This window comes from Capra hircus (genome assembly GCF_001704415.2).
Source record: "Capra hircus breed San Clemente chromosome X unlocalized genomic scaffold, ASM170441v1, whole genome shotgun sequence".
Taxonomy (NCBI): domain Eukaryota; kingdom Metazoa; phylum Chordata; class Mammalia; order Artiodactyla; family Bovidae; genus Capra; species Capra hircus.
The window spans coordinates 48,241,020-48,253,880 of record NW_017189516.1 but is presented as its reverse complement, the minus strand read 5'-3'; the positions used below and the strand labels follow the sequence as shown (position 1 = coordinate 48,253,880).

The 12,861-nt window shown below is 39.7% G+C and overlaps 1 protein-coding gene and 1 pseudogene across 2 annotated transcripts in view; one reads left to right on the top strand and one right to left on the bottom strand.

Annotated features, from left to right (window-relative positions):
- The first annotated feature begins 1,309 nt into the window (after positions 1-1,309).
- MBTPS2 (membrane bound transcription factor peptidase, site 2) overlaps positions 1,310-12,861 on the top strand; it is a 48,065-nt gene continuing 36,513 nt past the window's right edge. The window contains exons 1-3 of one of the 2 annotated variants that reach the window (XM_018043875.1): positions 1,310-1,526; positions 4,604-4,752; positions 6,665-6,875. In XM_018043875.1, coding sequence (XP_017899364.1) covers positions 1,452-1,526; positions 4,604-4,752; positions 6,665-6,875 — 435 coding nt within the window. In that variant the 5' untranslated portion in view covers positions 1,310-1,451. The remainder of the gene's footprint in view (positions 1,527-4,603; positions 4,753-6,664; positions 6,876-12,861) is intronic. The other variant, XM_005701028.3, reaches the window with a different exon arrangement.
- LOC106503841 lies at positions 8,097-11,823 on the bottom strand (annotated as a pseudogene).

The following is a 12,861-nucleotide window of genomic DNA, read 5'->3' as shown; positions in this document are numbered from 1 at the left end:
AGTTGGACACGACTGAGCGACTTCACTTGTTCAAAATAAATTGAAACATTTTTTAACAACACATATACACACATATATGCAAGAAGATGTAAAACTGAATCATAAGGTTTCTTGAAGCTTGGAAGAAATGGTGCTAAATTATTAAAACTTTAGGAAAAGTATGAAAGAGTGAGGCAAATGAGTAGCAGTATCTCTCATACAGGTTTCTTGTATTCACTATATTTTTACTTTGCAAGAGGCTGAGGGGGGATTTTTATTTTGGATTCTTAAGATGGTATTCTCAATATTTCGGTATTAGTATTACTATTGCTGCTGATGCTTTTCCAGAGAGCTAAAACAAGTTTAACTTTTAAAGGCTTGGGCATTAGAAGAATGAAAAAAAAAAAAACACACACACACACACAACTCCATAAATATTAGTTTTCCTTCCCATTAGAAATCATCTAGTTGACGGGTTCTCAATCTTGCCTGCAAAGTAGAATGACCTGTTTAAAAAACACGGGGGCTTGGGTCCCATTCTGAGATTCTGATTCAATTGGTCTAAGCTACAGAACTGGCAACAGGAATTTTTAAAGTTCCCTGGTGATCCTAATGTTACAGCCAAGGTTGAGAACCACTGCTCCAGGCCAATATATAATCAAGTACAAAAATATGTAAGGGTGTTTAGAAATTTTTTTTTAACGTAGCACCAATCTCAAATTTTATAATGGAAAAGGTTGAGAAATGAACCTAAAGCTCAAAAATATGTTGAACAAAATAAGCCAGACACAGAAGAGTACTTATTGTATGATTCTATTTACATAAAGTTTTTACAAAGAAAACGAGGGGTAGGAATAGGCGGAGGACGAGAGGGTTAACTGAGAATCGAGAGAAGAAAATTCCCTAGATGGAAACGTTCTCTATTTTGATTAGGGTACATGGAAGTTATCAAAACTCAGCGAAAGAGTTGAAATCTGTATTGTGTTTTTTCCATGTGTAAATAACGTTTCAATAAAAAGAACGATTGAACATAATTAATTTAAATCTGGATACCTAAGACAGTCTGAGTGGCGGAGACGATTATTATTTCGGATGGCCCCAAACTCTCACTAAATTAAAAGGAACTACACACCCCAGACCAGAACCAGAGAGAATGGAGACCAGACAGCAGGGAGGGCCAAAGACTAACAAATCGCTAGAGGGCTCGAAGTCGTAAGCTAGCTGATGCCTCGGCTGTGGCGCCCAAGTGTTCCGCGAAAATAAGCCCCCGCGCACTTTTCCGGTGCGAGCATCGCGGGCCGAGTGTCCCACCAGAAGGATCCGGAAGGAAACGAGGCCACTACGAGAAAGGAACCCGTGGCAGCTTGGTCCCTGCTCAGATGCTGGGGCTGTAGGCGCCGCGCGGTCAGCTGGTTGCAGCTCGCAGGGAGGACGCCGGCGCTCGCCTTCCCTGCGCTGCCCCCGCCGCTGCCATGATTCCGGTATCGCTGGTGGTAGTGGTGGTGGGCGGCTGGACTGCCGTCTACCTGACCGACTTGGTGTTGAAGGTGAGGGCCTCGGGCCTAAGGCCGAAGCCCGTGGTGCTCAGGGTCAGGGCGCGGGACCCGAGGTCTTTTCCCCTGCCCTGTGCCTCCCGGAACGGAAGCCGTGCGGCCGGTGTCCACTTGCGGCCTTCCGCGTGGCGCGCGGTCCGGTGGAGTAAATAAAGCCCGGCTGGTTGCGGGAAGGGAGTGGCGACCTGCGCGGCAGCCGCGATCGCGTTGCGGGGCTCCGTAGGCCCCGCAGCCATCGGGTCCTGCCCGGGAGGCGCCGGTAGTGGGCTCGGGAGGGCTCGCCAAACCCCACCACACTGCCCCTGAGAGGAAAATAAAATGTCTGCCTGAGAAAGGCATTGTTTGCCCTCGTTATCCTTAAGGTCGCGACTCTCCAGAGAGTCTGGTAAATCAAGGTGTGATTTACATCAGTGGTTTCAGACTTTAAAGTGCTTATGATCGTCTGCAGTTCCGGTTAAAAAGCACATTCTGATTCAGCAGATATAGGCCGGGGGCCTAAGATTCTGCATTTCTAGCCCGTTCCTTACTGCTGCCAATGCCGCTAGATAACTGACCGCACTTACAGGTAGAGGGATTTAGATAACTATTAACTACTCGAATTCTACTTTGTATCTTAGACGCCGTTTCTTCACGCTAACCTCCCCCCGCCCCCCCGCCGCCCGGCCGCTTAATACCTGTCCCCCTCTGCCGCCGCAGACCGCTCGTACGCAGCCCATTCTTAAGTTACTTGGGTAGCGGATATTAATTGTCTGACCACAGACTTCAAGCAGCCATTTGAAGTTGCATATTGGGGGTTGGGGGTATTGTATGCGAGGAATGAAATCATGTAACTTCTCTAATATTTAATGAAAGTTCCAATTATGACTAGTTCAAACCTTCATGTTATGAATACCGTTTTAAATAGAATACTGTAGTTTAGTGTGTGTGTTTTAAGTTTAATGTTAGAATGAAATGATACTTAATGTTACTTTGTTGCATTTAAACTTGCAAAGTGTGTTAGCCACTCAGTTATGTCTGACTTCTGTAGCCCGCCAGGCTCCTCTGTCCATGAAATTCCCCAGGCAAGAATACTGGAGTGAGTAGCCATTCCCTTCTCTAGGGGATCGTCCCCACCCAGGGATCAAACCTGAGTCTCCCGCATTGCAGGTAGATTCTTTACCATCTGAGCCACCAGGGAAACAAAACTTGCAAAGTGTAAAGATAATACAGTAGAATCCTTAGAGCACGGGGCTGGGCTTTGCCACTTCCTAACCATTGTGACCTTGGGCAAAAATTCTCTCTGTTCCTCTATTTCTTCATCTTTAAAATAGGTGTAATAGTTGTAAAGACTTCCTGATATTGTAGAGAGGATTATGTTATTCGTCCACATAGAGCCCATTGTCACTCAAGCTAAGATTCAAGGACTGGCCGCACTTGCATCATCTGGGAAATTGTCAGAAATGCAGACTCTCAGGCCTCATTCCTGACCCGCAGAATCAGAATCTGCATCCTCGTAAGATCCCCAGGGGCGTTCTCTGCGCGCACTCGGCCTGGAGCTTAGCATGACATAAGCATGTCAGTGCTTCCTTACACAGTGACTTTGTTGTTTGGAAAAAACAAACTCACATGATTTCATGTTGCATGTGTGACAGAAATCCAAAATAAAAGTAAAATTGTCAAACCTTTCTAGTCTAGTCCAGTGTATGAGGTGATCAGGATGTCACTAAGTTCAGTAACAGCCCTTAACTCCCTAAGAGAGCACTATTCCTTGAGCAGAAGTCCTAACTCTCATTCAAAGTATCTGCCTGGGGAATGGAGAAATCTTGGGTTTTAGGAGCCTGCACCTTTAGCTTCTCTGCTCCCAGTTTGGTCTGCTGTTTTATGCATAGTTTGTCTAGGATTTCCTCAGTAGACACCTGGAGGGGTGTGTCACTCTCCGTTTCCAAGTCCTAGAAAATAAACAGGTTTAAAACTTCACCTGAAGATTGAGAGCAGAGAACATTATGGATCCAAAGGCAAACACATACCTATATTCACACTCAGATCATATTTTATGACTGATAAGACTGAAATATCCTCTAGAGACAGAGAAATTTCTCAAATGGATGGGCATCTATATGACAAAATACTTATCATACTTACTATAACAGATAAGAGGTCAGTAGCAGTGTATATAAAGCAGCCTTATATTGTCCCAAATCCTACATTACTCAAGGACTTCAAACTTTCCTAATGATAAAACTGTTTATTGAGCTGCATATAAGCAGCTGTCTCCCCAACCCCAAAGTATGTTAAGGAATTACTGAAATTAAGATGACTTTAGATAAATTTTGTATTTTTGCATGGTCAAATCCAGGCTAAGTTCTTAGGGTTGTTGCTCAAAAGAGTATAGAGAGCACTGATTCCAAATAACCTGTCCCCTCTGTTGGATCGGCTGGGGTCTTTTTAAATTATAACACAAGACCTCTTGCTGTGTAACAAGGCTTTTAGACCTGTGCTGTCGTGTGTGGTAGCCACTAACCACATGTGGCCATCTAGCATTTGAAATGGGGCTAGTCCGAACTGAGATATGCTCTTAAGTGTAAAGTTGACATTGAATTTCAAAGACTTGGTGCATAAGTAAGTAAGAAAACAAATAGAATGTGTAATATTTCAATAATTATATTTCAATAATTATATTGATTATATTTTGAATGATAATATCTTGGTTATTTTTAGTTAAAAATACTTTAAAATTAATCTGTTTCTATTTGCCTTTTAAATTTTCTTGGCTACTGGAAAATTTTAAATTGCACATGTGACTTGCACTTGTAGCTCACATTATATTTCTTTTGGACAATGCTGTTCTAAGCAAACATTTTTTGCCCATGGGCCGTAATTTGCCGGACCCTGAGCTCAGCAGACCAGCTAGTCCAAGACTTATACTTTAATATCCTAAAACAAATAGATAAATGTAAAGCTTTAAAAGTTATAAACATTTGATTAGTCACTATCTGGCTTTCCTGTAGAAAACACTTCTTTTTAAAAATGTTCTTAAACATTATAAATTGTTCTTCAAATTGAATGATGTGAAACTTTTCTTTCTCTCTCAGTCATCTGTATATTTTAAGCATTCTTATGAAGACTGGCTGGAGAACAACGGATTGAGCATCTCCCCTTTTCACATAAGATGGCAGACTGCTGTTTTCAATCGTGCCTTTTATAGTTGGGGACGGCGGAAAGCAAGGATACTTTACCAGTGGTATTCTTCATTTTCTCTTTATTGGTTTAAATTAGTAATTGTGATCCTGAGAAATACATGTTAAATGAATTGTTTCCATCGTTTTCAGTTTACTGAGTTTTAAAATGTTGACCATGTAAAAACTTTCTGGCTTTATATAAGTGTATGGGATTGCATCATCGTGCTTTGCACACATTCACAGTCAAGATTCTCTGTCTTGATCTGGGTGGTGGACACATGGGTGTACGTACATACACAAAAATTCAGTGAGCTGTACACTTCAGACTTACACATTTTACCATGGAAGTTATACATCAATGGAAAGGCAAAACGCATATGGAGCATTTTCCACCAGGAAAACAATCTTAGAGAATTCTCTCCTCCATCATCACACGTAGAAACAAGGGTTGTGGGAGTAATAGGGCTTCCAAAAGTCTACAGGCTTTCCTCTGTGCTTCGTCTGTGATACCCATCCAGAGGAAGGATATTTAAAATATATATCCTCCTGTAAGGCATATACACAAACCAACGCCAGCCAGATTGCAGCAGCAGGGTCCTGGACTCCCTGGCTATGCTAGGCCTATCCCTTTAATTTAAAATATTTTAAAAGTCATAGTTTATAGTGTTTATGGTTAGGGGATTTATAATGCTCTTCGGGACACCCTAGAGACTGACAGTTTCTGTAGCTGAAGAATTTTTAGTATGAGAGTAGAGGGCCTTTGTCTAAATTCCTTTTTGTTAAAAATTTAGCTCCAGCTGGAGTAGAGCTAAATATCAATAATGAGGTAATCAAAAAGCAGAAAACGCAAGAGCGGATCAAAGCAGACAAAACAGAAATAATAAAGAGCAGAAATCAGTGAAATAGGAAGTGTACAGTAGAGAAAATCAACAAAGCCAAAAGCTGATTCTTTGAAAAGATTAGTAAAATTGATAAACCCGTACCATGACTGATCAACAAAAAAAGAAAACAACTAAAAATCAGAATTGGAGGAAGAAATATTACTATAGATTCTGAGACTCATTTATTTATTTTGACTGTTCTACACAACTTGTAGAATTTTATTAATAGTTCCCCAAGCAGAGATTGAACCCAGGCCCTTAGCAATGACAGCATGGAGTGAGACTCATTTTGAAAGATGAAGCTATTGTGAACAGTTCTTTACATATAAATTTGACAATTTAAATGAAATGGACAAGTTCCTTGAAAAAACACAGCTTATCAAAAAGTTAGAAAATGTAATAGATTATTCCCAACTATAGAAGAATGACTTGTAATTATTAACAGTAGAAAAAACTGTTCTTAAGTTTTACCACATTACTATTTTAAGCCCGTGAAAAAATTCAACTAAAATAAAATCCAAACAGTAGAATCGGTAGATAAAAAAGAATGGATTTCTATAATGTCAAAGAGCTTTCATAACTATGTGAGAATAAGATAAAAACAATGCTATGTAAATGAGAAAAACAATATGATTGGGAACAATATTCAGCCTCTTCAGTTATGTGCCATGCTGTGCCTGCTTAGTCGCGTCCCCAACTCTTCACAACCCTATGGACTATAGGCCATCAGGCTCCTCTGTCCATGGGGATTCTCCAGACAAGAATACTGGAGTGGGTTGCCATGCACTTCTCTACAGGATCTTCCTGACCCAGGGATTGACTCCACGTCTCCTGTATGGCAGGTGGAATTTTTACCACTGAGCCACCAGGGAAGCCCCCTTCAGTGATGAGAGAATTGTAAATTAGAACTGCTTAAAGAGCCAAGTACCTGTGCTTCAGTCAAGTATCTGAAGTTCAGGTAGGAAAAAGAAGCAAGAGTTATTGACATTTTTAGACATTGTTTTGAAGCTATGAAATGTGGCTGGTTAACATATTTTTTAGTCCGTGGATTGTGAGGGATTGTACATTTATGTAATTTTTTTCCTCTTGACAGGTTCAATTTTGGAATGGTGTTTGGCGTAATTGCCATGTTCAGCTCTTTTTTTCTTCTGGGGAAAACGCTGATACAGACTTTAGGCCAAATGATGGCTGACTCTTCTTATTCCTCCTCCTCCTCCTCTTCCCATTCTTCTTCCTCTTCCTCTTCTTCCTCCTCTTCCTCCTCCTCTTCCTCACTTTACAATGAACAGGTGCTCCAAGTTGTGGTAAGTGCCTTATTACTGCTCTAAGTAGCTTTGTTGAAACATAGATATAATATATTTCTTCTGGATAGCATAATTCCTATCCATAATATAAATGTGAAAATATATCAAAAGTCTTACAATCTCTCAAATTAGTTGCTTAAACAAAATCATTAGTAAGAATATAGCAAAGAATTGTTGCAATACGTAGTAGTAGGAGGAAGAGCAGGAATAGTAATAATAGAACAAATGAACTACCGCCAAGACTGTGAACAATTACACAAGTATTAGATTTAATTCATGTTTTTCTTCCAATGCAGATTTGTTTTTTTAAATTGAAATATAATTGCCATACAATACTATATAAGTTTTAGGCGTGCAATACAGTGATTCACAATTTTTAAAAGTTGTAATCCATTTATGCTGCTGGTGCTAAGTTGCTTCAGTCGTGTCCAACTCTGTGCGACCCCATATATGGCAGCCCACTAGGCTCCCCCGTCCCTGGGATTCTCCAGGCAAGAACACTGGAGTGGGTTGCCATTTCCTTCTCCATTTATACTTATTATAAAATATCAACTGTATTCCCTGTGTTGTAAATTATATCCTTGTAGCTTATTTTATACCTAGTTAGTAATTCATGTTGTCTTCTTGAAGTGTTGAATAATTGTTACTGTCAAGGAATAAGCATACTGATTTAAAGTCTCTTTAATGTAGAAATAAATTGCATCTTAACCCTGTGCAAAGTGTTCCCCTTTACTCTTCATGGCTTTCAAACTGTAAGCAATAATATCCTTTTAATTAAAGGTAAAAGACCTTTTGAATGATCACTGTGATTTCTTGATGTGAAGAATAATATACTGAGTTGTACTTCGTTGACTGTAAGCTACTTATTATAATTCCCACTTTAAGGAACATGTGTAGACCTATACCCTATCAATTCATGTTTCCAGAGTTTGAAAGGGTACTTTACCACCAAATACCTTTTATTTTAAATTTTTTTCATTAACAGTTTCCATTTCCATGAATCATGGATGTTACATTTTTAATGTAACAGACTGTTGCTGCTAAGTCGCTTCAGTCGTGTCAGACTCTGTGCGAACCCATAGATGGCAGCCCACCAGGCTCCACCATCCCTGGGATTCTCCAGGCAAGAACACTGGAATAATTAGTGACTTTTAAAAATTGAAGTATAGTTGATTTACAGTTGTGTTAGTTTCAGGTGTACAGCATAGTGATTCAGTATTTTATTCTTATAGCAATCTAGGAATAAGTATTATTGTTATCCCTGATTCACAGATGAGAAAACCGAGGCACAGAGCTGTTAAGTCACTTGCCTGTGGTCACAGCTAGTAAATGATGGTTCCATCACTCACCTACCACTGACTTTAAGAAAGACCAATAATTTATCAACTATAAAGTAACTTTGACTTGTATCTAAGAGATATATGGTGGAAGGTATAACGTATAGGAGCTAAGATGGGATATAGAGGCAGGGTCTGGTTTATGAAGGGCCATTCTAAAGAGTTTTTATTTTGTCTATATAACAAGTCTATGCAAAATGGACTGGAGTAAGGTTTCACTGGAGATGAGGAGGCCATTTGAGAGGGCATTTGGAATAATTCATGTCAGAAGTTATAAAGATCTAAACTAAATTAATGATAAGAAGAATGAAGGGCTGGATTCAAGGGATCTTCTGAAGTGGAGTTCTCAGACCTCAGTGATTAAGTGAATGTGAGGCTGGAGGGAGAAGGAGTTGAGGATGACTCTCAGGATACATGATTGGTTATTGTTTGCCAAGGAAGAGGATAGTAGAGAAAGAAGCAAGCTTAGAGGAAATATGATCACTGGCCTGTGACTGCTAGGATTAGAATAGGAAAAGGTTTTTCATGTTTTGTTTTTCCTGTGGCTTTTTAGTTTTATTTTAGTTTAATGAGTTTTTTTGGGGGGGTGTGTTTATTTGTTTTAAAAGATATTTATTCAGCATCATAATCAGACCATTACATTTGGCAATCAATAGCATGGGTACAAAAAAACTATGTTAAAACTCTATTGAAATGCTTTACACTTCCCACCAATTAGAAACTAAAATAGTTTGTGCAATTAGTCACAAATATAGTCCTCGAGGTGTTTTTTTTTTTTGCCCATACACATGAGCATTGTCTAAAACATGTCTTCTTCGAATCAGCAGGGCCCTGCCACCACTGTGCTTGACTGAGTTTACAAATCTCTTGTAACGTGTAGCTTCCTGGTCACTTCGCTGGCTCTCCTTTCCTGCTAAGCTTTGTTTCCTGGCAGTAATTAAAACCTCCCACCGCCATAGCTACTGCTGCTGCAGGAACCACTATAGCCACCTTGGTTTCATGGTTTGGCAAATTATTGGCCTCTGCCACCATAGGGGCCAGAACTTCTGCCTCCAAAGTTTCCTCCTTTCGTGGGTCCAAACTTTGAAGATTGATTGCTGTAATTGACAGAATCATCATAGCTTCCGCCACCTCCAAACTGCTTCCATCATTACCAAATCCATTATAGCCATTCTCCCAGCCACCGTATCTACCACCACCATGGCTGCCACTGAAGCCACCTCAACCACTGACATTTCCTCCACAACCAAAGTTGACATTCCCACCAAAACCACCTCCATGACTACCACTAAAGTTTCCAGAACCACTTCTATGTCTTTGGCTGGATGAAGCACTAACCATCTCTTGCTTAGATACGGTTTTCCTTATTTCACAGTTGTGGCCATTCACAGTGTGGTATTTCTAAATGACAATCTTGTCTATGGAGTCATGGTCATCAAAGGTTACAGAAGGCATTCTTTCTGCTGTTGCCTCAGTCACTTTCTTCCCCCCATACTGTTCAAAATAACATGTTAGGTGCTGTTTTCATTATCTTCTTTGATGCCACCAACAAAAATCTTTTTCACAGTTAAGTGGGCACCAGGTCTTTGAGAATCTTCTCTTGAGACAGCCCTCTTTGGTTCCACAACTCTTCCATCCACCTTGTGTGGTCTTGCATTCATAATCGAATCCACCTCCTCCACTGTGGTGTATGTGACAAACCCGAAGCCTCTGGAGTGCTTGGTGTGTGGATCCCTCCTTACCACACAGTCTGAGTGTCCTCCAAAGCTCAGAATGGCTCCTCAGACTCACAATTGGTTGTTTCAAAGCTCAGACCTCTGATGAAGAGCTTCCGCAGGCTTTCTGGGCTCTTTGATAGACTCCAACTTAGACTTGACTGTAGTGGAGGAGACTTCAGTGATGCTTACGTGGCATCATCCACAGGCACAAAGAAGCTAACAAGCTTTTTAAATTAATTTTTTATTTGATAAATTTGACATAATTTGTAAATTTAAGGTATACAGCATGTTACTTTCATACATTTATTTATTGTAATATTGCCATTGGAACAATATCTATCAGATTATATTATTATAGTATAGTATTATTGATTTTAGTCTTTATACTGTGCATTAGATCTCTGTGGCTTATTTGCCACTCATTGCAACTTTGTACCCTTAAACGCTCATTCTTATCAGCACCCCCTATCTTCTGGTAACCACCATTTTATGCTCTTTTTTTTTCTTTTTAACAGATTGGACTTTTTTAGATTCTATATATAAGTGATACCATTTAGTACTTGTTTTTCTCTGACTTATCTCACTTAGCATCAAGTGGTCAAGGTCTATCCATGTTGTTGCAAGTGGCAGGATAGCTTCCCTTCTCATACATGAATAATATTCTATTGTGTATGTATATTGCTACATTGTTTTCATCCATTCATCTATTGGTGGTCATTTGGGTCATTTCCATAATCTTTGCCATTGTGATAAACATCGGTTCAGTTCAGTCACTCGGTTGTGTCTCACTGTTTGCGGCCCCATGGACTGTAGCACGCCAGGCTTCCCTATCCATCACCAAGTCCTGGAGTTTACTCAAACTCATGTCCATCAAGTCTGTGATGCCATCCAACCATCTCATCCTCTGTCGTCCCCTTCTCCTCCTGCCTTCAATCTTTCACAGCATCAGGGTCTTTTCAAATGAGTCAGTTCTTCACATCAGGTGGCCAAAGTGATAAACACAGATATGCATATGCCTCATCAAAATATTTTCATTTCCTTTGGGTGTATACCCAGAAGTAGAATTGATTGATCATGTGTTAGATCTATTTTAACTTTTTGAGGAACCTCCATATTGTTTTCCATAGTAGTTGGACTAATTTATATTTCCACCAACAGTGCGTTAGGGTTCCTTTTTCACCACATCCTTGCCAACACATGAGTTGTCTCTTCTTTCTTTTTTTAAAAAAAATTTATTTGGTTGTGCTAGTTCTTACCTGAGGCATGCAGGATCTTAGTTTCTGCTTGCAGGATCTGGTTTCCTGATCAGGCATCAAACCCAGAACCCCTGCACTGGGAGCACCAGGGAAATCCCTCTTCTCTGCTGATGATAACCATTCTAACAGGTGTGAGGTATTATCTCACTGTGGTTTTGATTGGCATGTTCCTGATGATTAGTAATGTTGAACATTTTTTCATGTGTCTTTTGGCCATTTTGAGGTCTTCTTCAGAACTAGTGCTTCTGCTCATTTTTTAATCAGATTGTTGGGGAAGGGGTTGTTTGTTTTTGTTAGTTGTTTATATATTTTTGATATTAATCTCTTATCCAGTACATGGTTTGCAAAATTTTTCTCACATTCTGTAGGCTGCCATTGATTGTTTCTTTTACTATGCAGGAGCTTTTGAGTTTAACATAATGTCATTTGTTGATTTTTCCTTTTATTGTTTGTGCTTTTGGTGTCATGTCCAAAAAAAGTCATTAACTGAATGGCAACGTGATATTTAGAGGAGAAATTATTTCTTTTGTTTTCTTTTCCACTTATTCATAGAGCTCACAAAATATTGACTCTGTTAGGAGAGCCATGCATTGGAGCCATTAAGAAGTCCACTGCTCTCTGTGTATCTACCTGGCATGTTTTTGTTTAGGTTTGTTATATCTCCTGACTTTTATATGAGCGCTTGTAGCTCAAAGAACTAACTTTCTGTTTATTCTGTAATTATCTGTGGCCTCATTCAGTATTAATTCCCAAAAACCTGATACTCTATGTTATTGAGAGATCAGTATTCTGGTACATCTAATGCCCTGTGTGATCATGGCTGAGACAGATGGGCAGTCAAGTACCATTGCCAGCAAATAAGACCTACCATCTGTTGGTGTAGTCACATACTCAAATCCTTACCTTATTTCATTATTAAACCCATTGACATAATAAGGAAAAGGAATCAATATCCTGTTGGGTCAAGCCTACTGATTTATTTGAAATAAAGGTAAGATAACCTGAATAATTTATGATATAGAGGAAATGTATGAGAATCTTAAGTACATCAGTTTAGAGAGGTATCAGAGATAAGAAAACTATAGGTCTGAATAGACAGATACCTGGCAACATGGGAAAGGAGCAGATATGTAGAAAAAGGTACACTGATGTTGGCCTTGGAGTACACAATGAAGCAGGGCAAGGGCTAATAGAGTTTTGCCAAGAGAACGCACTGGCCATAGCAAACACCCTCTTCCAGCAACACAAGAGAAGACTCTACACATGGACATCACCAGATGGTCAATAGTGAAATCAGATTGATTGTATTCTTTGCAGCCAAAGATGGAGAAGCTCTATACAGTCAGAAAAACAAGACCAGGAGCTGATTGTGGCTCAGATCATGAACTCCTTATTGCCAAATTCAGACTTAAATTGAAGAAAGTAGGGAAAACCACTAGACCATTCAGGTATGACCTAAATCTAAAACAATGGAAGTGACAAACAGATTCAAGGGATTAGATCTGATAGACAGAGGACCTGAAGAACTATGGATGGAGGTTTATGACATTGTACAGGAGGCAGTGATCAAGACCATCCCCAAGAAAAAGAAATGCAAAAAGGCAAAATGGTTATCTGAGGAGGCCTTACAAATAGCTGAGAAAAGAAGAGAAGTGAAAGGCAAAAAAAGGAAAGA